Here is a 27943-nt window from a genome sequence, read left to right as displayed (position 1 = left end):
TGCCTAGGTCCTGCAAGAAGAGAGACATGGCCCAGGCTATCGAGCTATGCGATGTGTACTTACCTTATTCAACCCTCATACTCTTCGCTTTCTTTTGTTGTGAGGAAAACGATGACTACAAGCAACTTGGGGAGAACGGGGTTTTGTTTTGTTTTGTTTTGGGCATACACATTCTGATCACACACAACATATCATGAAGGGAAGACATAACAGGAACTTACAGCAGGAACTAGAGCAGAGACCATGGAGAAACACTGCTTCGGCGAGCCTCGCTCTCTGTCTATGACCCACCTAATCCTAAGGGTTTTTTCTGCAAGGGAGGTTGTTATACTTTCCAGGCGTTCCTGGACTCTTACAGTGTCAAGCCTCAGCTTCATCCCATGACCTCTTCATGACTTCAAAACCACTACTACATGGGAGACTCTTCCGCATGACAAAGTCTGGAGCCTTTGCCTCTTCTGGACCACAGCTCCAGTGCACTGACTCTGAGGAAATAGTTCCAGAACATTTCAGTTTAGTGATGCTGTTCTCTCCCTATTCACAGCCAATTTCTCAGCTCCAGCTGACTAGCACCTATTGCCCCAGTAAAGCAAGTGCTTCCCTTAAGCAGTCTGGTCTTTTGTTAACTGCAGTTGATTCTTTAGCATTCCCAGCTGCCCAGAACCACAGATTTTTTCTTATTTTTTATTAGAAATATTCTTTATTTACATTTCAAATGTTGTCCCCTTTCTTGGTTTACTCCCCGAGAGTGCCCTCCTCCCTCCCCCCTCTACCTGCTCACCAATCCAGCCACTCCCCCTCCCCCATCCTGGCATTCCCCTATACTGGGGCATCTGGCCTTCTCAGGGCCAAGGGCCTCTCCTCACTTTGATGTCCAACAAGGCCATATTCTGCTGTATATGCAGCTGGAGGCATGGGTCCCTCCATGTGTACTCTGGTTGGTGGTTTAGTCCCTGGGAGCTCTGGGGGTACTGGGTTGCAGAACCACAGATTCTTAATTCAAAAGAAATCATAAAAATGACTCTGATAGTCTTGGCTTCTCTCTGAAACTTCACTATCTAGGTCTCCATTGCCTGCATCACTCTCAGTGTTTTTATCTTCCAAGCTCCCACGGGATAGACTCTATGACTTTTCCAGCCCAAAGTTCCAAATGCTTGCACAACCTTTCCTTACACTCCACTCATTCCTGGCATCAGTATTTGTTCTAGTTTGTTTTCTATGGCTGTGATAAAACACTATGACTGAAGGGACCCACATACTGCAGGGTGGCCCCCCACTCTGTACCCAGGATTAGGTACAGACCATACCCAAATACCAGTTTCCAAGCACAAATCACATGCAAAGAGATCCTTTATTAAGCAAGGCAGACAGACAAGCTGGCTGAATCTGAATAGGGCAGAGAAACAGCAGCAAATAATTTTGCAAGTGCTAATTTTAAGAGGGGAAAAAAGAGAGGTCCGTGTTAGAAGGAAGTAGGCCATGTTGATAGGTTCTGATTGGATACTTAGGTTAATCAAAATAATAAATTTTGATTTCTGGACTTTGGCAATCAGCCTTAAGAATGAATCAGTGGCCAGATCAGGGGCTAGACCTCAGTGGCAAGCTTTAGGAATGTGATCTAACAGCTCTGCAATGGGAACAGGGTAGAAGGAAGAGCCTGTCCGGTACCATGTTCGCTGTGGTTTGTGATGCTCTGGCCTGACAGAGCCATTCATTCCCACTCTTTTGCTTTATTATTGGGTCGTTAGGTTTTGGGTAAGTACATGACAGTCTCTCTGATTGCTTCCTGATGATTAGGGGTCAAGATCAAGAAAAAGGGAGTCATTAATCTAATGGAATTGAAAGTGGGTCTGGCAGGGGAAGAAGGAGGGGAAGTAAGAGACTCAGAAGGAAAGGACAGGTTCAGTAAGCTCTGGATCAAGGAGCTGGAAAGTCCCTTGAAGCATAGATTGGTGATTGCTTCACCTGGTTCATGGACAGGCATTTGTAGATGCCAATACTCCACCCAGAGACAATTTAAGGAATGGTTCCCAAGCCCAGATGAGGATGTTCATGGGCCAGATAGGTAAAGTATGTCATCTTTTGTGGTAAGAGGTTGGTAATGCCCAAGGAGGAGCTGATTATAAGTTTGGTTATTTATTTGTTAAATTTGTTTGGTTAAGAAAGAGGAAAGGCAGTTAAGTAACAGAATGTAATAGACAAAATGTAATAGAGAAACAATGATAATAAGAGACTCCCCAAAAGGGCCAGATTCAATTCATTAAAGGGGTCCTGAACCAGCTAAAGGCAGGTTAGATAATAAACATCTCCGATTACCCAATCTGTTGATGTAGTAGCAACAATCTCCTCTGAGGAACGGATAAGGTCCCTCTTTTCTCTGCTGCTAAGAGATCAAAGGTCCAGTGGTTCTGGAGAGAGACTTGGCCAGAAAAGTGAGCTGTCATTGGCAGGAGGCCAGGCGTCGGGCTGTGCAGTATACAAAGAGCTGTAATTTGGTCTCAAAATCCTGGGCTGTGAAGGCAGAATGGCCCAAAGCACTGTTGGTCATAGTTGTCTCAGTTAAAGCTGTGGACAGACTTATGCCCACCTCTATAACCAGAAACAAGCTCTGGGGAGAGGAGTCCTTGAGGAGCCAGTGGAATTCAGGTTGGCTATATAAGGTCAATTGAGGGATTACTGCCACCAAAAATTAAGTTTGGCTTACATTACACCAAAATAACCTTCCCTGGGGTGTCCAGGTAGGCTTTGAAATTGAGGCTTTTGGGAAACAGGGATGATTAGGGAGATTTTTGTTAAATACTGAAAGGGATATTAGTAACAAATTTGGGGTATTGGTGTAGACAGATGGAAAGAACTTGTCTTTGGCTCACAAAAAGCAGGTAAGATGACTGGGGCAAGTGGTCAGTAGTCAGAGGTATGGAATTTGTACCCTCTCAGGCAAGACGGACTGCAGCTAGGGAAGGGTGTTGAACGCAGGTACAGAGACAGCAGTGGGAGACATTGAAGATCTGTGAAATTGACAGGAGAATGTTTGCTGGATGACCTCATCAAAGTGAGGGTTTGGCCATGAGAGTGAGCATGTCATAGGGAGATGGCTGGGGAGGTTAGGACTTATTTATGCCTTGTAATTGGAAGTGTGGGATTTGTTCAGAGCATTTGGTGTCTGAGGATACATGGAGTGCTAATGTGATTGGGGGAACCTGCTAGCAGTGAATGCTAATAGTAGCTATGGGTGTCCAGTGTTAAAGGTGCTGGCTCATTTTCCTCTGTAAAATACACCTTGGACTCCAGTGGTTCATCAGTCCTCGCATGGGTCATGGGTATATTTTTGGAGAGTGTGGATTCTAGTGGCATGGAGGAGTCGGGATGTATGAAGGGCTTTCCCAAGACCTGTAATTGGAAGACCCAATGAGGACATCCCCATATCCAGATGTCAAATTGATTCTAAGTGAAGTAGGCAAAGGGTGGATTGTTATGATTTGGGAAAATAGAGTGGGGCGGAGAGGGGTTGTAGTAGGAGCAGTGCGCCCAGCCGCAGGACAAAAAGCCTCACTGATAACCTGAGCATAGGTTTTGTTATTGATGTTTCCTTGACCTGGAGCTGCCAGGTGTGCTGGCCGGGTGCACCAATTTAGTGGGTCAAGGAAATGCAGGAGTGGGTAAGGGCGAGTGGAATTCATCTTTTTCATCAATAGGGGGCAGTGGAGAAACAGGTAATGTTAAGGGAGCAGGGACTTGAGGGTGCAGATGAGTATGCTAAGGCAGGGTTACGAGAGTACTGAAGAATGGAGAAAGGGAAGGAGAACAAAAAGGTTTCAGATGAGATGGGTGGACCCAGCATCTAACTGGAGATTGACTGCAGTCAGGGCTGTGAGTAGCTCTGTATAAGAGCCCTTGCCACTTGGCCTGGTGAGAAGGAGTTGATTGGTAGGGAGGTGCTAGGAGAACTTGATCTCCTGATCTATGGGTCAAATCCAAGTTAGGGGAGTCACTAGTGGCTTGAGAAGAAGACATTTGGAATGTGTTTGTCTGGGGTTTCCTAACCGTTACATTTGGACTATGTGTTCGCAGCAAGAGTGATGTTCCTTTTTCAGACTATCACATCTGGAAGCCTGAAGTCCGTTGAGGTGGTATGGTGGTGCTCTGTTTCTTTGTTTAGTTAACATTCTTCCCCGTCCATCCTTGTAATCACTCACCTGTGAAGTAACAGTTTTAAGACCCTGTATTCATCCTGTTACTTATCAAAATTTCCTCCAGGATCCATGGATGACCCCTCCCATCCCTATCTTTAATAATGGTTGCAAAATGATGATTCTGCAATTAAATGCAGTATCTGACCCTAGAGTCTAGAAGAAGCTAATACCATAAAGTGCACAGAATAACCATCGGGTTGCTCCACATAAAGCAAAGAATGAACAAGTCTCCACAGGGCTGAAGGATTCTCCAAGGTCTGGTCTTATAAGAGATTCCAGCATCCAATAAGAGCTACTGCTACCAGGAAAGCACCCTAGAAGCCAGCAGCTAGTACTGCAGCATCCAGGCACAGACATAAGTGACTCAGGTTATGTTTGCCTTGTCAACATTTTTATTAGATAATAAGACAGGAATGCCAAAATTATACCCAAGGGGCACTGAGCATAAGGTGAACACACAGAGGGCCCCAGTGGATGGCACAGAGTCTGGACGGAGGGCATGTTCAGCTGCCATTCATGATTGAGGAATACTCCTTCTGGTGCTCAACCATTCTCAGAAACACTTGATATTTCTTGTCATAATATCTGGGGGTACAAAAAGGAACATATTAAACATTCACAAAACAAAGCTGTCTTGTGCTTCCCCCCTTTATTCAGAAGGATAGAAATGTATCTCTTGTTCAGACTGAAACCTAAGTTTTGAGTGTGTGAGGTACCCTGAGCAATATGCTATAATATGCTCATTATAATCATATAATGTTAGTATGCTCCATATCTATTGTGTGTAAATGGCGTGCAGTTCTTCAGGCTCCATGTTTGAGATGTAGGTGTTTTAGCAGGAAGGCACATCTGAAGTGGCATAGCTTGAACAGTAGCTGAGGTGGGATTCATGCTTAGAAAGCAATGGCTTCTGAGCCTCCCCTGCACATACGGAAAGGCTCAGGCCTGGCACAGATCTCTTCTGAGTCCAAGCTTAAATACATCCTTCTGATGTGACTAGCCACAGGTGAAAACAACAGCTTGGCCAGGTATGAGAATGAGCACTTTAATCCCCTTTGTGATTTCCACATATCCGTGACTTTGCAGACTGCCTTATCCAGGTGTTCGGCTTATCCAACGGTTTATCTAGGGTAAACTCTGTAGAGACGAGACCAACACCTCCCTGCACCTGGCTGCACCCTCAGATGTCTGGAGACCGTGCTAACCTGCCTTCTCCATCAGACTTTTTCAGTGAGACCTGTTAGAACCACTCTTGGCTGTGAATCAGATTGAAGCTGCTGATGCATCACCATTCCAAAAGGACAGCAACAGTATGGAACATCCTAACTTTTAGAATTCTGTCCTTACTCTCTTTGATGGGGTGGATAACTCCAATTCAGCACTATTTGGTAGACTCTGGAGTGTTCTGACAATGACCCTCATAAGGGATGTTTACGACTGTAAATTGGGGTGGGGAATAAGATAGTATGAGAGACTTTGAGAGTGCAAGGAAATTTGTACTTGTTCCACATTTTGACCTTAAGCATTATAGTAATGTAGGAGCTATGATAGGGCCAAACCACAGCTAAGAAGGGGATTTGAGGCCAGGATTTGAATTATATAACCCACACCTAAGTTATCCATCTGTGCGTAAATTCCCTCACCTGCACATCAAGATAGTCACAGGATATATTGCAGAAATTTTGAGGATTAAACAATATATGAAAAGCATGAGAACAATGACTGATGCATGATAAATAATGTAATTATGAGTTAGTACTTTGAAATAATTCATATTCTACTATTATACTCAATCTAGGATTGTGAGATGCTGCTAGGCCCCACTCCAGAGCATTCAATTCTCAATCGGAGTATGATTTTTAGAAACAGTTTTCTGCTTCTAATGATATTCTGTGACAATATAAGGTAGTGCAATTCTTCTATGAGATGAAATGGATTTCTCAAAACTCTTAAAAGGGAGCTTAGGTCAGCAGCCTCTCTCACACAGAAAGGTTTTTAAGGATAACAACTCTACTGAAGCTCCATTCATTGGATTACCATTTGTCCTCTTGCAAATGTCTATTTTCACTCAACAGGAACCCAAGATTCACCCTTTCAAGGTTGAATAATTTGAATTATCGTAAAAATTTGCTTATTGAACTGCAGTTATTTAATTAGACATTAAGTTCATATACATCCTGCCAGCTGAGTTATCTTGTAATTTCCCCTCCTCTCGAGCAATTGATTTTCTTGTGGCTCAGGACCAAGAAAACATAAAGTTAATGAGATTTGAAGCCAAGAGACAGAAGAGGAAATGGGCTCTGGCCTTCTGGTTGCAATCTTTGTGCTGCCAGCAGATGGCGGCACAGCACCGTGCATCGGCTTCATGGAAACCCTGCCAGCGGCCATCAAAACATCACAGTCTTTTCAAAAGAAGCACTTGGATTTTACCGAGAAAGAACTTAAAAACACTTCCCTAAAAAGTCTTGAGAGGGTCACAAAAGAGATGAAGTCCGGGAAGAAGCTGTTTCTCATTTCAAAGAAATGGGATAGTCCCGGCGCCCTCTAGTGGACATTCCCCAGCGTAGCTGCTCACAGGGAGGGGAGTCTGCATTCCTGGGTTGAGTTTCCCATACCCATCCTGCTCCTCTGAGCTAGGCAGTCAGAGAGGGGTTTATGTGCAGGGGCTTTAACAGCCTGACTCCATTTGGAGACAAAGAATAAAATGAGTCTTAGTTATCTTTTCAAATTCTTAACTATGGATCTTTGAGACAAATACAGTCAGTGACATGGTAAGACTTCTCCTTACATGGGGTCTTAACCCCAAGGGCTTTCCTCCAGGACGTGTTCCTCCATCTTCAGACTTATTCTAAGTGATTTCGCAGTGATCCTGATTGCTAACGCGACCTGCTTCAAAAGCCTTCAGTGGAGCCTCCTGACTTCTAGCCGTAGCTCTCAAGAACCAATCCTGTATGAACGGCCTTTCCAAACTGCCCATTTGATCAGGTCTCATCGTGGCTTACATTCAGTTCGGAGCCCAGGGGTCTTTGGCATGGCTCCAGAGGCTTCCTGAGCTGGCTTCCGCCCACCTCACTTCCTCCTCTCGCCTTGTGTTCTTGGATTGTCGTGATCTCGGAATGAAAGCTGGCCCCTTTGCATAGATGATTCCCCCAACAAGAGTGCTCTTCCCTACTTTGGCCTGTTTGGAAATGTCTTTTAAACATTTAAAGTCAGCTGAGACATGGCCTTCTTCTAAAAGCTTTCCTTCCTCCATGTATGGCCCCAGTTATTTCTTCTTTGGGTTATACTGTTACCTGCTGGTATTTCTATGGGAGAATTTATTCACGTTAACTTAAAATCATCTCTCTGTATAAATCAGGTAATGTCTTATTCCTCTCTGAATCCTTCCCAGAGCTCAGTTTATGCTTTAAATATAGCAAGGACTAAAAAGATAAATTAATATTTTTGTTGACTTGGCATTTAAACACAAGGGATTTTCTAGCCTTCAATGCCAAGAACTATACAAAGGGCAGGAGAATGCCAGCTGGTCCTTTGATGTGAGCATAAAAGATTCCCATATTTTACTGCACAGAAAAACAGATTTCTTCCTATGATTTAGGGTGAAAACATTGGTCTGAGAATTTGGAAGTTTGCATGTGACCCCAGCTCTGACCAGTTGAGCTTGGGATCTTGATAAACCAAAGTTCTCTAATTGGTTTCTCTAATTGAATTTCCTTCAACCTCCAAGTCAGATGTTCTCAACTGGTGGGTTGCAACCCCTTTGCAAACCACCTCCTCAAATATTTACAGCAATGAATTGTAATATTCATAACAGTAGCAAAATTACGGTTATAAAGTAGCAATGAAATATTGTTGTGGTTGGGGGTCACCAGAACACGAGGAACTGGCGGCAGCATTAGGAAGGGTGGGAACCTCTAATCTAAGTCAAAGTGCCAGGGTTGATCCAAGGTCCATCCCAGAGCAACAGCTGCCCTTCCCTGCTCTCTGTCGCCTGCAGCTTTCTACAGACTTACTTCTTATCAGCACGTTCCGGGAACACGACTTTCCCCACGTTGCTCATTCTTGCCATTGCCTCCTGGAAAATGGAAACAGCAAAGACTGCTGGGTAAAGAAGGAGATCGTGGACCTTACAAGAAATGGATAGAACCAGTAAAGGTCATACTGAGTGGGGTAACCAAGACTCAGAAAGACAAATGTCCCACGTTCTCTCTCACAGGAGGTCTCTTGCTCCAAAGCTTCAGACCTGAGTGAAGAGCCAATCCCTGACAATATTAATGATACTCTGTTATGCTCTCAGACAGAATTCTAGCATGGCTGTCCTCTGAGAGGTTCTACCCAGCAGCTAACTCAGACAGATGCAGAGACCCACAGTGAAACCGTGGATGGAGCTTGGGGACTCTTATGGAAAAATAGGAGGAAGTATTTTGGCTTCAACGGGATAGGAACTCCACAGGAAAACCAACAGAATCAACTAACCTGGACCCATAGGGCTGTCTGAGACTGAACCATCAACCAAAGAACATACACGGGCTGGACCTAGCCCTCTGGCACCAGGACAGCTTGGTCTTTATGTGAGTACTGAACAACTGGAATGGGGGCTATCCAAAAAAACATGGGATATGTTCTTCGAGCTGGGCTGTCTTGTCTGGCTTCAGTGGGAAAGGATGTGCCTACCCTCTCCTCACAGAAACTTGATGTGCCAGGATGGGCAGATACCAAGGGTGTGGCTCTACTGCTCAGAAGAGAAAGGGAAAAGGGATTGGGGAAGGATTCTGGGAGGGGTGACCAGGAGGGGCACTGAGTGGGATGCAAAGTGAATAAGTAAAATAAATAAATAATAATAATAATAATAATAATAAATAATCTACACCAAAACAAAGACTGAAAATGAGGTTATGTATAAGAAACATTATCTTTTCTATACTTTTGCTTGAAATAATCAGCTTCTATGCCATTAAAATACTAATTCAGAAAGTAAAGAAAAAATTGCAGAAACCAGGAAAGGAAAAGTTGCCAGGAAAAGGGAGTTAGGGAGCGATAGAAAGGAATAGCAGGACATATGTGACCTGACCAGAGGAACAGGAAAGGGGCTCTGTAGAAAGAGGGAAGGAAATGGGAGGGGGGAGGAGAGTAAACAGGTCAGCTGGAGACAAATGATGGGGGATGGTAAAGGAGGTGCTGAGGGGAGAGGGGAGGGGAGGTAAATAGATAACAAAGGGAAAATAACAATACAGGTGTTTGAAAAAACTCACAAGAAACCATTCTACTGACTATTTATCAAAATACAAACCCTTAGAGCACCTGTATAAATATGCATACATGCATTTACATAGTTTAAATGGACGTTTGTCATCTGAACTGCTGGTGCTCCCTCTAAGAGCCAAAGACCACCTAACAACAACAACAACAACAACCAAAGCCCAACTCTAGACATAAGACTCCCTCATCTGCGCTGCTGGTCAGGTCTGTCCAAGTCACTCCCAAACATACAGTTTATTGCTGTTGTCCTTGGTCACCTCTCAGCTGTGCCAGTGCAGAAAACACCATGCATGTTCAATCCAGAGCTCGGAGACCTGTGCTCTGGAACCAACCAGATGGCACCAGGGAAGCCTCAAAAGAAAGAGGCAGCCCATAGTCCTACTCAGCTGCGAAGCTTCTGATCCACAACCAGCTAGCTTGGCGGGATAGCCCGGCGGGACGATAGTAGCGCACACTTTGGTGGTAACCAACAGCTCTCTGATGGCACTTAAAACCTCAATAAGAAGGAAATTGTGCTTGGTACCGGAAACCTAGTTAACTACTCAGTGCTAGTGAAGTCATGGTTACTGGAGGAGAATCTACAACCACTAATTTACTAAGGCAGCATAAACCCTATCAGCAGTCTATAATCATGTGTCCTTACCCCCACAGAGAAGTGTAGCCTTCACCCTTCATCAAGCAAACGTCTCTTTGCCACAGAAAGAGGCCAATACAGGAAACTACAACCTATCAAAATGCAGACTTGTAGAGTCTAGTCCCAGTGGACACATCTGTAAAACATTCCTCCACCTAAAGCTCAGGAACAGTGTGGAAACTGTGGGATGGGGAGGTTATAAAAACTAGAGGGTCAGGTAGTTTCTTATGATACTGTGTCTCTGAGTAACATCAGAAGCTCCATCCTACGAACAGGACTGCCCAAATGTCAACTGAACATGGATCTCACCAATGAACATGATACACTGGACAGGGAAAAGCTCGTGAGGTCTCAGCCTTATACAAAAATCTACAGGGGGCTGAATACAGCTGGGAGAGGCAGGGATGGTCTGCCCCAGGGAAGAGAATTTGTCATCCAGTCATGTCAAACTGTCAGCTATGAAAACATACAAGTGACCTTATATGGGCAGGCTACACTTAGGGATGCAGTAACAAGAATGAAAAGCGTAGCCATGAATTTGAAGGAGAATGCGGAAGGGGCATATGGGAAGGTTTGGAGGGAGGACAGGGAACAGAGAATACTGTAATTCTATTGTAATCTCAAAAACCAGCCCCTTCAAAAAACAAACAAAAACAACAAACAAAAACAAACCAACAAATCCCTCAAAGACAGGTTTGTAACTGGAAGGAACATTGCAGTCAGAATTCACTTTCTTAAGATGCTTGGTTAAACCATGCTTTCTTCCAGCAGCTGGCTTTTCTTTGCCAATAAGAACAAAAAGCAATGAACAGTTAGAGTCATCTGGTACCACACATCTTGGGCTTAAAGGACAGTGTATTGAGGTCTCAAGGGTATATGACCCAGAAAGCAAAGCCTTTTGTGACTACAGAGAAAAGTAGGGCTAGATTTCCTTTTACAAGGTTTTTAATCCATGAAAAAGTTTGAGAGAGCAGAGCCAATCCAATCTTGATATCCAACAGAATTAAATATGGAACAGCAAAAACAAAACAAACAACCAAATAAACAAACCCTCCACAGCAAAGGCTCTGCCTAAAGAATAGCCACTGAACACTTAATATGTCTGTAGTAACTGTATACTGTATCCTAGGGGATAACAGGTAATATGAGACGTGGTCTTTGTCCTACTGAAACCCATATACTAGTAAGGAGGGGTGGTTGAATGCAAAATCTCCCTGCTGTTCACTATATGAGAGCCTCTGTGTATTTTCAAAGCATATCCAAGTGTTCCCCTGTCCATCTCTGCCAACTCACTGATTAATTCAGTTACAAACTGTTAATTACCTTCTAATATGCTCTAACCAGGTGGTAAGCTATTGCAGAGCAGGGGATTTGCCTGAGACCTGCTGAGTCCTAGCACCTAAATATTCATAAATCACCACATGGAGCCACGTTTGTGTCCCAAGGACAACACTCAATATATGAGGACAACAGAAAAATAGTGACATGAGTATTTCTCAGTAAGTTTGCTACCGAAGGGAAAAGATAATTGTTGGGCTCAAAAGCCAGTGTGATGCATTCTATGCTATGTTATTTTCAACGACCATTCAAAGGTTAGGAAAGCGGATAGCTTTCTCTTTCTCTTTCTGCTAACTTATTATTCCCATTTCAGCTAAGTTGTTCTTATGATTCTTCCCCAAAGACTGCATGGATGTGAACTCGTGCTCTGGTCTTCTAGCTCCAGATGAGCAGGCATCCTGGTGAGGTAGGAGATGCTGTATTAGGGACCACATGAACTCAAGAAAGAAGTGACATCTTTCACAAGGGGAAGGATCTTAAAGTGGATGAAAAGTTACTGACCAGGGAAGCAGAGAGATGAGAAAGAACCAAAGGGCAGCTGTTTGCAGTCATTCTGTGAAGGGCACACAAGGAAAAGCAGTTTCCTGAGAAGCTACTCTGCTCTGAGATGGTTTAAGAGCCCTGTATTTCTCTGATTTTGCCATATTTTCTTTTATAAACTCAGCTTTGCTTCCCGGGATGGTTTTACCATTTCTACCATACACTCTGCTAGTCATTCTGGGTTTGTTAGCAATCATGCATTCTACCGGCATGCTTTCGGGGACCTAGTGGCAGCTTTTATCACTGGCTGCCAGCAAGTTCTCTCTCTCTCTCTCTCTCTCTCTCTCTCTCTCTCTCTCTCTCTCTCTCTCTCTCTCTCTCTCTCTCCCTGTCCCTCCCTCCCTTCCTCCTTTCCTCCCCTCCCTCTCCCCTTTCCCCTCCACCCTTTCTACTCTCATTCCAACTTGTTCATTCTTTCCTCCTCTTTGTCTCCCTCCAGTTTACTCTTGCTCTCTTGTCCCCTATCTGTCTTGTCCATTCTGTCTGCCTGTCTATCTGCCTCATGTCTCCCCTTGCTTTCCCCTCTCTTCCAATAAACCTCTTTCCAATAAACCTATTACACTAAATCTGTTGCATGGCATAATTTCTTAGCGGCACACCTTGGCATGGGCCACCAAAAGTGCCTCCACCTTTGCTGATGCTTTACCCTATTAGTTTTGGTTTGCCTTTATGCTAGGCTCCTGAAAAGACTCTGCCCTTGTTACTTCTTCCAAGCTGGGAAATGTTCCCAGGGCATGCCCCTTCCGCCTGTGCTGGGCTGGGCTTGCTTCTTCAGGGACCTGGGACAACATTGCAGGATTGCCTTCATGGGTGGGATCCAGGAAGCTCACTGAAGCTACTTTCATTGTTTTCCTTCCCACAGTAACAGATGTTCAGCAAGCGGCAGACATCAGGAAATTCTCTGTTCTTTTCTTCACATTATCTCTACTTGTTTTCAAAATAAGTTACTGAGAAATCAGTGTTCACGATGGAGATTTCAAGGATTTAACATGGGCTGCTTTTGTTTCTGAGAAAGGGCCGGCAACTTAAAACTTAAAACTTAGGTCAGGTCCCCAGCCTACTGAGAGTTTTGCTGACTCTGGCCCTGCTGCCCGCATGCCCCCTGGACTGAGGTATTTGCTCACACAGCAACCCATGCTTCCGTCTAGCCAGCATTTATGACATAGTGTCATGCTTTTTTGCTAACGTATCAGTCTCCCAACTAGACTGTGAACTCCTTCAGGAAGGGATTGTTAAAATTACTTTCCCTACCCAACTCGGCATCTGGCATATTCCATGCATGCAGGAATGTCGGCGGATTGAATGAACTTAAAGATAATACGTGTGACAAAATGTTAAAATAGAAAGTTCTGCTAAGAATGAAGATGACAGATATGACTCCAGAGTGAGCTGGAAATAGCCTACCTTGGAGAGTTTGTGGGCTGGTAGCTCAGACCCATGAGTCATCTCTATGCCTTTCACTGGAATGGCAGGTCAGAGACAGTCTTCTAAGAGAAGGCTAGTTTACTGTGATGAGGACTTCTTCCGGGGGTGAGCTATGAGGGAGGCCTCGCCCTTACACATCAAGCCAACAGGGCTTCCCTAGGTGTCTGGCACTGAGGCTACAACATATAGTGGATTACAGGTGGCTTGTGCTGAGAAGGGACAAAACAAGCTCATATTAGTCTGTGGAGAAAAAAGGAGAGAACTTGCTTTCAGGCCATGAAAGGCATGGTCATTCTTTAATGACTTTAGCAGGCACTGGCTGGCTGTGAAGGGTTGGTTTAGTTCCTATCTAGTGTGACCACCTATGGACACTGAAATAAAAAGTCAGATTTCTGTGGAATGAAGAACTAGCATTCTGCTAACACAGGGGGCATTAACACTTCATATTGTATGGGGAATGTTTTCGGAGCAGAGTGTCTTCAAAAACATCCATAGCAGAGGCTTATGAGACTGAGAACCAGCCATTCATATCTAAGAGCCTGACTCCTATGTACGACACTATTCTTTGTCCCCTCCAACTCTTGTAGGAGTAGGAGAGATAATGGTAACAACTGACAGAATAAAGAGTCCTGTCACGTGTGCCACACCCCAGCTGCAGAGCAGGAGATGGCTCACACTGACTGCTGCACACTCCTTGACATTTGAGTTCCTGAATTCTGGCTGGGTACCCCAACCTAAGACTCGTGAACCTTGTATCGCCATGTTACTTTGTGCTTAGGTAACCATCATAATTCCTCTCCTCCACAATGGAAAGGGGCACTGTGAGTGGAAACAAGTGCTGGTTTCATTCTGCCTCAAGAACTTTGTAGCTGGGATACACTTGTATTCTAGCTGCTTTGGGGCGGGGTAAGGAATGAAGATAGCTTGTGTCCCTGAGTTTAAGGCTACCCCAACATGGAGAAACCCTATCTCTAAGAAAAAAAGGGAGGAAGGAAGGAAGGACAAAAGGAAGAAAGCAAGAATTGTGTGAAATGTTCTATACAAGTTTTTGCTTAACATAACTTGCTAAATAAAAATTATATATGCAAACTTTATAAAGGTCAAACGAGACTATATTGAACTGTTAACAAGCTCAAGAGGTGGGTGACCATTTTTCTCCAATTGAGATTATATATATATATAAAATATTAGACAAATCCCACAAATCCTGCATTATATTGTTTAAGCTATGATTACATAGAGGCAGTCAAAAGGGCTCAGGCTAACCTTCATCTCTTGGAAGGCTGGTGGCATCATGGATACCAGACACAGTACAGAGAATGTGCAGAGCAGCAATGCTGTCATCATAAGCAACACTGCTAAGAGTCCCAACTTCTCCAGATAATTACCACAAAAGTGAAACTGCATGAATCTTCTGCCTGTGGTAAATCTGGGAATCACTACAGTACAACAATATGAATTCATTATGGAAATGCTGACACATGCTAAATATAGTCTCCCCATATATTTCTGTTCAAAGAGACTTATTTGAAGTTGAGCTCTAAATTCATACTTTCTGTCAGCATGGAGGGGCCGGACAATCTCAATTTGCAGCACGCTATCCTCTTTGTTTGAGAGTCTAGACAGCACAATGAATAGAGTGGCTTTTCTTTTCCCCTTTTGCCCACACAATGAACGCTTTTTAAAAACAAAATATTTTGTAAAATAGCATTTTAATCACTTCTTTTCTTTATCTCTCTAAGGCAGAGCTATAAATAAACCATGAAAGTTCACATTTGATTGTCACTTCTGAAAGCAAGCGCATGGCTTCTGTAGGGAAAATGGGGTCCCTGTAGCTAGCCATGAAAGGCCTCATTCATAGACTTGACCCTTCCCTGGTGTGTCAAGGCTGAGATACCAGTCAGCCCTCTGCTCCTGCTTCTCTGGAGACAGTACTAGAAATGGCCAGGCCTTCTGTGGGCAGAGGAAACACTTGGTTGTCATGGACTAGCTGTCCAGTACTGTTGGGTAGGCTGTCAGGGAAGCAAGACTACACGAGGAAGGAGCTCATCATCACAAGAGCGGCGGATACTGATGCTGGCAATCTGGGGATCAAGAGACCTTCCTCTACTTCGGAGTACTATGCCCTTAGACTTGGGAAAGACTGTCAGGTAGTCTAAATCTCAGCATAGAGCAGCAGAAAAAGGCTAGAACTGTCTGGAATTATAGTATACAGCAAAAAAACAAATCAAGACCCCCCTGTGTTGGTGAAAGACAGCCCCTAGGAGGTTGGAAGCATGACCCCAGAGCCACACCTGAACACAACCCCAGCATCCATCACTGGCTAGTTAATGTCTGTGAATGAAAAGTTGATGCCTATCACAACAGACATTGTAAGCTCATCAGAGCCAGTGTCTTCTGAGAGACACATCTGTACTCTGAAAGGACTTGGAGAGTTCCATTAAATGTTCCGGAAGAAAATACTGGGAGTGTCAGCTGCATGACTTTTGCTCCAAACAAATTAAGATTTTCCTGTTCTTAACACAGACGGGTATTAGGTATGACAGCTCAACAACAGGTGAGACAAAGAGTTACTTAGGCTGCATGCAGGCTTCCTCCAGCACTAATACAACAGCATGGGCATGGTACTTACCTGGAAGTTCACTAAATTCAGAATTTGCTATATGCTGCCATTTAAATGTCCCATGTGACTACGGGCAGCTAGGACCTAATTTTGATATATACTAATCCTAAAAAAAAAATGGACAAATGTCTGAAAAAGCTTCATTCAATGGACAGTAGGTAATGGTAATAGCTCAGAATCAAGCAAAAAAACAATAGTGATATATTTATTAAGTATTATCTCTTTACCTTATAAGGTTAAAAAATAATAAACACCTAGTCTGATAAGGTAAAACTGGGCAAAAATCAAAATTATCAAGAAAATTGTTTGAGATATGCACACGGGTACTATAAAATCTTTTAGAAGTTATCAAAAATAAGGGGGTAGAGAAATAATCGAATGAAGAGAGTGTTTGTCATGCTACCATGAGAACCTGTCAGATTTCTAACATCTGAGTAATTGCCAGGTGGGTGTTGCAGCAAATTTATAAAGCAGTGCATGGAAGACAGATAGCACAGGGGAGCCCTGCAGCGAGCTGGCAAGCTAGACTAACCCAGATCAGCAATCTCTGGCCTTGCCACAAGGCTTAGCCTCAGTGAATATATGAAGAAGGACCAGGGAAGACTCCCAATGTTAAATATATGGGTCTCCAATTATGTATGCACATGCATGTCTAACACTACACATTCAACCATATACATGTGCAACCTCACAATTCAAACATGAAGACACGTTCATGCACACCAGAGATACAGAGACATTTAAACAGTCATAAAAAATGTATCTTTTGAGCATGCTTGTTATCCTGGCAAGGCAGGAAAATCAGAATGTTAAGTTCAGCCTAGGCTGGACAGGGAATGTTGTTCCTGACAAAATCAATCATAAAAAAATATAATTTATTAAAAACATGTCAGCAGTAGAGCAGACCTGTAGACATCCCATAGGTATATGCATTTCAAAATATTTTTGTTTCAACTATACTTTGTCTGTTTTACAAAATAATCTATAAGCATAATACACTCTGCTTTTGCACAGATGTTCACACACTGAGATACATAAGCAAATGTATTCTCATGATTGATGAGCCATTCGGCCCAGAAGCAGTGGTGTGCACAGCCTCAGCTGCCGGATGCCACTGCCCTTTCCCAGGTGCCTATGCTGGGCTGGGATCCATGCCCTTGCTTTACCCCCATGATCTGTTATTTCTGGAAATGTTCTAACACAGATAACATCACCTGCCCCGACATCTTTGAATGAGAGGACTAAATACTGCTTGATGTTTGGGTTTCTGAACCTTGGCTGGGTACCTTAACCTAAAGGTTTATAAACCTTGAATCACCATGATACTTTGTTCTTAAGTAACTCTCGTAATTGTGAGCCTGGGCAGGAAAAGCAGCCCTCCTCCACAATAGAAAACATGGTGGCACGAGTGAAAACAGCTGCTGGCTTACAATCTGCCTCAAGAATGTTATAGCTGGCTGCCAGCTTTGTAGTGAAGCCATGAATTTCAGCCCAGTTCTGACTCTAGGCCATTGCTTAGTTCCATATTCTGCCAACAGTGCCACCGTCCTCCTTGTAAAGAACAACACCTGATTTTGAGTTCTCTGGACTTGAGTTCAAATCCCATTTCTGTTTATTAACTGTGTGATTCCTTTTAAGTGTACATGTGCATGTCTGTGGTGTGTGTGTGCGTGCGTGTGTGTGTGTGTGTGTGTGTGTGTGTGTGTGTGAGAGAGAGAGAGAGAGAGAGAGAGAGAGAGAGAGAGAGAGAGAGAGAGAGAGAGAGGACCCTCTAAGACAGAGACTGTACCTTTCTCAAAAGATGCTGACACATGGTTCTGGAATAATGAATATGTGTTCTTGAGAAACTCTGACTCATTTTCCTGGAACAACAAGTTCATGTGCTAGTTAATGTGTGGGTTGGAGCACATGACCCCTCCACAGAAAAACAGAAAAAAAATAGCAATGTGATTTTCCTCTACCGAGTATTAAGAAATGGCTAATTGTTCCTTCGTTTGTTATTGTTTTTTATTTTTGGCATGGTCATCCTTTGACTTGCAGCTGGCACTCTCTCACCCCAACGCACTGAAAACAGCGTCCGCTGAGGAGCAGGAAGAGATGAAGGAGTGGGATGTCCTCAGCATCCACCATGATGCGGAGAGCGGCGTTCCAGTCAGCATTCTGCATACACCATGTGTATCACAGACATTCATACATATGCTTAATTACACAAGTGTGCAATCTTTTAAGACTCATAGAGCAGTACACTTAACATGTGTATGTTAGTTAATATCTACTCTGTCTTAGTTTCCAAGTTGTAAAAGCAATTACTGTATATTAAATGTATCATACATTTACATTTTATTTTCAACTTTTAACAACCTACCAAATTGAAAGAAAGCCTTTTCAATTCTATATAAAACATACCTCTATCATACTATTCTCTTGGACCTAAAGGATAGGAATCCTGGGCATGTATAATTCTATAGGCAATAGAGCAGCTACTAGAAAAATACTGCATATTAGAAGAAGCAAATTGGCTTAGGTTAATTCTGTTGCTTACTAGATATGCAAACCCAAACTCAGTTTTCCCATCTGCAAAATGAGAGTAATAGCATCCACTAAGAGTACTGTTGAATATTCCCTACCCAACTCTGACCACCATTCTTAATTGGTCTCTTGGTTTCACCTCCATCTTTGTACAGGGTCTTGGTCAGTCAGAAAGAGGGAAACACAGTGTGGAGATTAAACAGCACTGTAACAGCTTGCCAGTGATCACAGCTGGACTTTGCTGCCGACGGACTCTGTGGTTGTGATCAGGCAAACACCTTTCTTTCTTTATGGGTGTTTTCTTATCTAAAAAGGTTGGCAACAACATGCTTCTCATAACATTGCCAGGATGGTTATGTGAGAGATTTGAGGTACATCACAGCCTTATATATTTTGTTATTCTGAAACTGTGTGGGATTCACAGGCCAGATCTAATCTTTGATTCATTACTGCACTAAAACTCATGTTTGGCTGGACTCTGCAATCCATCAAAATGTGCTAAATCAATCAAATGAGGTAAATTAAATTTTGTCTCTGGGTTGTTTTTAACCTGTGACACTTCTGACACTAAATGTGTGGATCCACCCTCCACCTTGTACCAACTGACTTCCAATTCTGTAGACATCACCATGCTACACAATTAAATTCCAGCACTAACTACCCAGAGTCAGGGTCATACTTGTCACTGTAAGGTTCAGTCCCATAAGGCTGCTTCAACTTTAGTTGCAAACTTCAAGTCTCTCTATATGTCAGGCCAACTATAAATCACAGGCTTCCCAATTTCCTTGAATGGATACATATAACTTTGGAAAAGTTTACTTACTATTAATAATGTTATCAGGGATACAAATCCTATGCAGATATAAATGCGGAAAGACAAGGCAGCAGCAAGGGTCTATGCTCTTTCTAGGCATGGCAATCTGCATGACCTGCATGTGGTTATCAACCTAGGCTCTATCTGAATCCCACCATGTGGAGGTTTATTAGATGGGAACGCTCGTGAGAAATGTATTCTTTATCTTGGAAAGTCATTGGAGAGGCTGAAAGTCCTGGTCCTTTGATCACACTTGAGCTTCTCAGCTATTACCAATTTGGAGGATCTAAAGTCTTCCAGCCATTAACCTTCTCAGGAGCATTCAAGAAGACACCATTTTGAAGACTCTAAAGGTTTAAGGAGTTTGGCTTTTAGGAACTGAAAGACAATATCAATACATAATACATCACACTTTCTTCCCTTCTTAAAACTTGCAATCAACACCAAGACTTTCTGATGAAATTCAGACTTCATAAAAATCTCAGTGTCTGAAATCTTCAAGACGGAGCTTGTGCCTGTTTCTAGCATTGCCGTACTCATTACCTCCTAGTGAGCCATTCTAGAAATACTAACTTTCCTGCTAATGACTGACCTCTGAAAATTGCTCCTTCCCAATTTGTGCCTCTCCCAGGAATCTTTGACTGACTGGCTTTTTCTTTTAGGGCTTCTTCAATACACTTTCTCCGAGACTTACCTTTGGCCACCCTTAGTTGACTCAGTCCACTTCTAAACACCAGCAACCGTACCATCACTCTTTCTCAATGTCACCACACACCCCATACACAATGTCATCTGAAGTTTTATTGCTAATTGGCTTACGCTTTACTTCCTTTCACGAGGCCCCTCTCCTCGTTCTTTTTCTAGAACCAGAAGCACAGACTCCATGGTATCCTTCTTCATGTATCACCTGCTTTTAGTAGAGTATTGAGTGTCAGCTGAGGGAATCAATTTATCAAATGAGTATTTAATGTAAGGGACAGTACATTTGATTGTCAAATTTGGGTGAGGGGCGGGGAGGATTCTATCCCTATTTAAATGAGGAAGCTCAGGCTCAGAGCACTCAAGTGATTTTCCTAAATTAATAAAGTACAAGCTTGCTTCAAGTCCTGAGTAAAATGGCGCCCATTGCAGGAGCTCATGCTCCCCAGGCAGATGCCCAGGCTGAGTCCATCACAGTTACCCTCCATGTGATGGCTCTGAAACCCTGGAAGATTCTCAAAGCTTTCTTTTCCTCTGTCAAAGTCACATTTAACCATGGTCAATACATTGTGCTTATATAAAGAGGAAGGCAGGCTTGTTGAAGTTAAGAGAAACTTCTCATGTTACTTTTTGAAACAAACTAAACAAAATTGCTTTTGAAACAAACTAAACAAAATTGCTACCATCTGTATGACCCCGAGTAAGACCTTTCCCCTTCCTTGACCTCACCTTATCAGCAGAGTGAAAGCATTGGCTTAAATTATCTCTAAAATCTTGCCAGCTCTGCAGTCAGTTTGTATGTGTGTTTGGAGGGGGGTGGTAACTGTCAATCAACAAGTGTTACTCTTGAGTTTCTGAGGTTTCCCTAGTCTCATTCCAACAAGACACACATCCACTAAACTTCATGGAAACATGTCATTTTATTCTTGATTAATCATGAATCAACATGGCACAGGGGAGTGACTCTATCCCTGTCAAGAGTCTTAATACATAGCCTGGCTGGTAAGAACTCTGTCTAAATATGAAATTTGAGCAAGTCATCCTACTTATATGAACTTGACTCATTTTTATCAGATTTCTAAGGCTTCTTCCAAAAAGCATCAAAAAGATCATAGAGTCTAAAAATGTAAACAGGACAGCTCAATTAGTCACTTATTGTTTACTGGAACTGAAATAATCCTGATGACATTTCTGAGAAGGCATGAAGTGTTGCAGTGAGCTGAAACAGAAACAATGGCCATGTGGACAATGACAGTGGCAGTAGTGGTGGCAGCTGGTATTTTATAAAGTATTTACTATAGCTAATGCTATATAAACACCCACTTATTTGATTCCTTCAGTTGGAAAGATGAAGTTCTGAAAACTATTCTTAACTACTTATTATGGTCCTCGGAGAGGGCAACGTCCATTGAATATTTTTAGTTTCATTTAATTCTTCATTCTAATAATAGAAATTCTTAGGTTTTTTTTAAAACTTTTTTTGAGAATTTCATGCAATATATTTTGATCATGTTTTTTTCCCCTTACCTAAATCCTCTCAGGTTTCTCACTACTTCTGTACCCAATCAATTTCATGTTCTTTCTCACTCTTAAAACAAAACAAAAACTAGAGAGCTGAAGAGGTGGATCAGCAGCTAAGAGCAATGGCTGCTTTTGCAGAGGACGCAGGTCCAGTCCCAGCACCCACTGCAGCTCACAGCCCTCTGTAATTCCAGTTGTGCAGATCCACTGACTTATTCTGACCTCCTTGGACACGGAGGCACATACATAGCTACATGCAGGCAAGACCATCACACACACAAAGAAAAAGTAAATAAATCTTATAACCAAGACCCAGCAAAGTACAAAAACATATGGGGTCCTGAGCATGGGGCCTGCCCCGGAGTGTGGTTGATACTGGTTGATATACTCAGTATCACTCCACTGAAAAAAACTGATTTCCCTCTTTCAGCAGTTATTAATGGCAAATAACTTCTCAGATTCTCAGTCTTGCCAGGAGCAGGATATTGTGTCCAGTTCCCTCTTTTCCATACTCAGATTTTGTCTGGCTCCAAATTATGCAGGTCTTGTGCATACTGTCTCTGCCAGTTCATACTGCATCAGCCCTATTATATCTGAAAATGCTGTTTCCTTAATGTCATTGGCTTGCTCTGCCTCTGCTTCTGCATAGATCCCTGAGTCTCAAGGTCAGGTATGATAGAGACATCCTATTTAGGTCTGAGTACTCCAGAACCATTCATTCTCTATTACATTGTCAAGTTGTATGTTTCTATGTTAATTGTCTATTGCAAGGAAAATCTCTCAGATGAGGGTTAAGTGATCCACTGATCTATGGGCATAGGAATATGTCATTATGAGTCATTTTATTGCTATATTATTTAACAGAATGATAGTAGTACGTTTTCCCCTGGAGATCATGAACTATGTAGTTGTATATTCTTAGCCTTATTATGTCAGATATGGGCTGCATCTCATGGAATTGGCCTTAAACTCAATAAAAGTGGTTGATTACTCCCATAACATGTGTGCCATTATTGTAATAATGGCCAAATGTACTAGATTGCTAGTATAGCTCACAGGATCCATAGCTTGGTGACATTTATGATTACATTTCTCCTCTGATAGCATGTACAGCACTATGAATGCTAATCAATAAAGCTGAAGCTTCCAGTTGAGTACCAGCAAGCTTCTTTCTCCATCTTCTATGTTTATCAGTAGGAGCTTGCCATTTTACTGTAATGTAATCACCTGTAATGTTTGAGGGGGCTGTCTATGGGACTCCTACAGCTAATGACTCAAATGTTGTAACCCATTACTAGTACTGGGGATTTATTTGTCAGCAGCATGTGATGTCTGGTTGGAATATTGTCTCCTTCATAATATAACTCTATATAGTAATGTCATTAAACTCCTTTTAAATACATATATATTTTAGGAGGCTTCCGGAGCAGTAGGAATCTATATGGATTTTCAAAAGGACTTTAGTGTTAAGGCAGCAATTGGCAGGCATTTTCTAGGAAAGGGGATATAGAATGTAACATTATAAAAGGACATAGGGGAAATTGGAACAGAAGGAATATGGGAAATGGTAAGTAATAATAGTGGAAATTTTAATATCTATGTCATGGGCCATTGTATGTGCCAAACATCTTAAAGTATCACTAGGAGTCATCATAGTGATGGCTTATCAATGGAAATGAAACTGTTTTTCTAGAAAGTTTATTAAAAGGTTAGAGTTGTCAATTTTGTGTTTCAGGGTGGGTGCAGTATGTCAATGTTCTCACAGTTCCTCATCATTTGCAGAGTAGTGAATAAGATTTCAGATCTGAGGTTTATTTCGCCTGACAGAGACACAGCAATGCATCTTCCCTGCACTGGACCACTCTCGCTAGCCTTCCCTTTATAGTAATCTAACCAGTAAAGCTCAGGTTCCTGAACCATATACCATGAATCATCAAGAATGCCTCAGGATCTGTGTATAAGAACATATGATGCTTTTTTTTTTAAAGTTTGAACTCCAGCATTTCCAGAGCCAAACATTGAAACTCAGCTTTCAGGCTTGCTATACTTCCATACATTACAATGTATGGAATGTATGGAATGTATGAGAGACAGTCCAGTTCTCTCATTTGTATTATTGTTTCTACCAAAAGTTACTTCTAATTCCTTAGAAATTCATTCCTTGCTTTCTTTTAACTTCTTAGCCTTCTTTGTTTTAGTGTAACTTAGAGACCATGATGTGTCCATCCATATTAAGCCAGCCCATGTTTATGTCAAATATATTGATCAACATCACCAGTAACAATCTCTTTTGATGAAATATGTAGAGCTATTTTCTAGGACAGGCTGAATTGTGTTGGTATTCTCTCGTTGTATGTGATACTTGCTTCACAGAGTGAACTCTGTGTCTGGTACTGTAAACCCAATCAACAGCCCATGCCTGAGGAGGTCATAGACCAAGGGACCTACTACTGTTGTTTAACCAGACTGATCAAACTGCCCTCCAAACACATTTATATTTATTCCCACAGACAAAACAATTGTCACACTTTATCAGAGGTGCTTCTCTTTTTACTGAACAGCAGTCAATGTGGATACTTGAGCCTATCCAAGATGTTATGGATTAGAAATAATTAAGGGCACAGCCCTAAAAAAGACATCCATTCTCTCTTCTGAAGTTCACAGAACATTTCAGATAAGCTGTAAGGAATAATATAACAGCTGAAAAATATGGAGGAAGGTCATGAAATGTCATCTTCTGGGCATTACACAACCATTGCAAACATGACTTCACAGGAACTGTAGCTACTTGTATTGGGTCTGCACAAAACTTGTCAACAATCATTCATGGATGTGAGTAGGTTTCATGAAATCATCCCCTTATTTCTAAACTACTTACTAGTAGTATAATCTAGAAGAGGGAGAGTCATTGTTCTCAGTTATGTACTCTGTGCTGAGCCCACCAGGCTCCAGTGGATAAATAGCTCTATATTTAAAGTCCCAGAAACAGCTCTGGTCAAACTCAGTATCTCAATAACAGCAACGAAAACAGGAATGTGACAGATTTTTAAGGAAGAAAGAAGGCAGACATGGGTGGGAAGGGGATAAGGAAGGGTAGAAGGTCATGAGAATCACTATGGATTATATACATGTACGAAATAGCTAAGGGTTAAATTAATTAATAAAATGTACAATATGCAATGGTATTAGCATAGCGAACAGAGACTGAGCTGCTCACAATGCTAGCTCAATAGGTTTGTGGCTCTATGTTGACATAGATAAACAACCATATAATCTTTAATGGTTCCCTTCCTTATCCCCTTTAATGGTTCCCTTCCTTATCCCCTTCCCATCCATGTCTGCCTTCTTTCTTCCTTAAAAATCTGTCACATTCCTGTTTTTGTTGCTGTTATTGAGATACTGAGTTTGACCAGAGCTGTTTCTGGGACTTTAAATATAGAGCTATTTATCCACTGGAGCCTGGTGGGCTCAGCACAGAGTACATAACTGAGAACAATGACTCTCCCTCTTCTAGGACACCCTTTATCCATTTGTCTATCATGCTAGTTCCTAGCTTCAGGATGGCCAACTCTTCTGAGTCAGAGTCATCTTGTTGGCCTAGTGGAGCCTAGTCTTAGGATTCCTCTGGAAAACCCTGAATTCATTTCAAATCAACCTTAGGAAGAAGATAAGCAAAGAAGTTGAATGTGAAAGAACTGAAGAGGTTAGGGAGGCCAGGGAAAATAGGATTGGAAGAGAAGTGGAAAGTTAGTAGGAAAGAGATAAAATGGGGTCTGGCAGAGAGAGGAAATGGGGGACTGCACATCCTGCGAAACCCGCTGCCTGGCCTTTCAAGATGATAAACCTCTCCTCTTCTTCCACTACCCCAGGTTTCCTTTCAGTTTGTCATTTCGCACACAGTAGAATAGATACCTTTTTACTCATATAGTTCCTCCACTGGGCTATGAGAGTTAGAAGACATTTATTTTATCCTTACTCACAACAATTCATATAAATAATGCATCTGTGCATTTTGAAAGAATAAACATGATGAAATGGATTCATAAATTAATGGAAAAAGTCAGGGTGGCATATCTACATGCCTAGCATATCTACACACAATTAGGCTCTCAATTAAATATTGTAGTACTTCCTCAATGTAAAATCGGTGCATTCTTCATAGACAGTTTAAGGCAATTAAGACTCTAGGTTCTAGACTGCCCTTCAAGCTTTACTGGGTAAGTAAATGGCTCAGGCAATTTTCAACTTACTCATAATTAAAATAGAAATAATATAACTGTTCATAGAACTGTTAAGGTAAGATAAAAATGTACAGAAATGATTAATAATGGTATCTTGTATTAAGTACTACATGAAAATATTAGTTATTTTGGTGACAGTTATTATATCTATCTCTTTCTCGGCTTTATACAAGATACTGTGTTCTCTAAGCATCACTACTTAAAGGCAGCACTTCCTGATCTTCTCTATGACACGTCATAGGGCAGGGCTGTGATAAAAAAGAAATGAAATTTAGGAACCATTCAGTAGTGAATACCATCTAGTTTATGAGGGGAAGGAAGATGAACAATAAACAGAAAAATAATGTTGTAGACAACAAAAGCTGTATGTGCTTCTAGGAATGGAAAAATAAATTTAGTATTGGTTTGGACTTTCAGGCGTTTCATATAAAACAAACGAAGAAAACAACGATATCAGCTGTGTTTATGAACATAAGCTTGTTTGTACTTTCACAAGACAAGGATTCAATCTGCTTCCCTCCAGAAACAATATTACAGACAAGCACATGGTGTACTAGAAAACAACTGATGCAGAAATCAGGAGGCTCCAAAAATGTATGAATCTTAGCTGGACTCACTTATTTGATTAAGGTACCTCGTTTCTTCTGATCTCAATTTCTTCTTCAAAACAGAAAGTCTGAGCCAGAATGTTGGTTTTATTAATGAACAAATAGATGCTGTAAATTATTGTGCCTCAAGTGCTATGCTATGCACCATGGATATAATAGGGAACCAGGAATCTCCGCCTCACTATGCCTTCATTTAAGCTGGACCACAGATACTATAGCAGAGAATAAGAGGGATTGAAATCTAGTATTTGGTATGTCAACTAGTGTTGCCCTCTATAGGTCTTGTTTAGGAAAACATTGACATTTAACGTGTTCAGCTTCCTGGCATATCTAGAAGACACTAGCAATAGGCATCTTGTCCTCTAGCTTTTTCTATCTCCTGTTATTTAACCCCCTAGTCTTATGCCTAGGAATTGTTATGTATTTCAAAGATGTATCAACAGGGGCTAGCCACCCCAAAAGTCACTTATTTTCTGCATCTTGACTGGTTGTAGATCTCTGAAATATCCTCCAGTAGTTGCAAAAAGAAGCTTTTTTGATGAAGGTGAGAGATACAATTATCTCTGTGTTTAGTATTCACATTTATCTCTGTGTTTAGTATTCAGTTGTCTTACTGTTCTAGCTAAGACTTTAAGCACTATATTGAGCAGGCATAGATAAACTGAAAAATCCTTGTCTTGCTCCTGATTTTAATGAAAACACTTTGAGTTTAGTATGGTATTGTCTATGGGTTTGTTGTACATTGCCTTTATCATATTGAGATATGTACTCTGTATCTCTAGATTCTCCAGAACTTTTATCACAAAGGGATGTTGGATTCTGTCAAAGGCCCTTTCTGCATATAATGAGATAATCATGTGGTTTCTTTTCTTGAGTCTATTTGTGTGGTGGATTACATTTATTGATTTATGCATGTGAAATCATCCCTGCATTTCTGGGACAAAGTCAACTTGATCATGGTGGATAATCTTCTTCATGTGTTCCTGAATTCAGTTTGCAAAAATTTTATTGAGAATTTTCCATCTATGCTCATTGGAGAGATCAGACTAGTTTTCTTTCTGGCTATTGTTGGGTCTTTGTATGGTTTAGTGCTGGGGTAATACATTTACAGAATGATTTGAGAATTGTTAGTGCTAGACCTAGTAGAATTCTGTGCTGAACTATTTGGTCATGAGTTTTTATTAAGTTGGGAGATTATTAATTAATGTTTGTATTTCATTGATGATATGGATCTATTAAAATTATTTACATCATCATGATTTAAGTTGGGTAGGTCATGTGCATCTAGAGTCATCTTTATTTTAATTTTAAGGTTAATAGATGGTTGAACTTTAACATGTGTCCTTATGATTCTCTAGCTTTCTCATTTCTGTTATATTTTGATGTTCATTTCTAATTTTATTAATTTGGGCCTTCTCTTTTTTTCCTTCAGTTAACCTGGATAAAAGTTTGTCAATCTTGTTAATCTTAAAGAACCAACTTTTATTTCTGCTGCACCTGGACTGTACTTTCACCTCTC

The 27943-nt window shown here is 41.7% G+C and overlaps 1 protein-coding gene across 8 annotated transcripts in view; it reads right to left on the bottom strand.

Annotated features, from left to right (window-relative positions):
* Positions 1-4562: 4562 nt before the first annotated feature.
* Fggy (FGGY carbohydrate kinase domain containing) overlaps positions 4563-27943 on the bottom strand; it is a 398632-nt gene continuing 375251 nt past the window's right edge. For 7 of the 8 annotated variants that reach the window (XM_052176778.1, XM_052176775.1, XM_052176776.1 and 4 more), the window contains 2 exons: positions 8207-8268; positions 4563-4778 (listed from right to left, as the gene is read on the bottom strand). In XM_052176778.1, the coding sequence (XP_052032738.1) occupies positions 4697-4778; positions 8207-8268 (144 nt within the window). In that variant the 3' untranslated portion in view covers positions 4563-4696. The remainder of the gene's footprint in view (positions 4779-8206; positions 8269-27943) is intronic. The other variant, XM_052176777.1, reaches the window with a different exon arrangement.

The sequence above is a fragment of the Apodemus sylvaticus genome, chromosome 3, assembly GCF_947179515.1.
Source record: "Apodemus sylvaticus chromosome 3, mApoSyl1.1, whole genome shotgun sequence".
NCBI lineage: Eukaryota > Metazoa > Chordata > Mammalia > Rodentia > Muridae > Apodemus > Apodemus sylvaticus.
The sequence above is the reverse complement of the archived record's forward strand: the minus strand, read 5'-3'. Positions and strand labels throughout refer to the sequence as shown.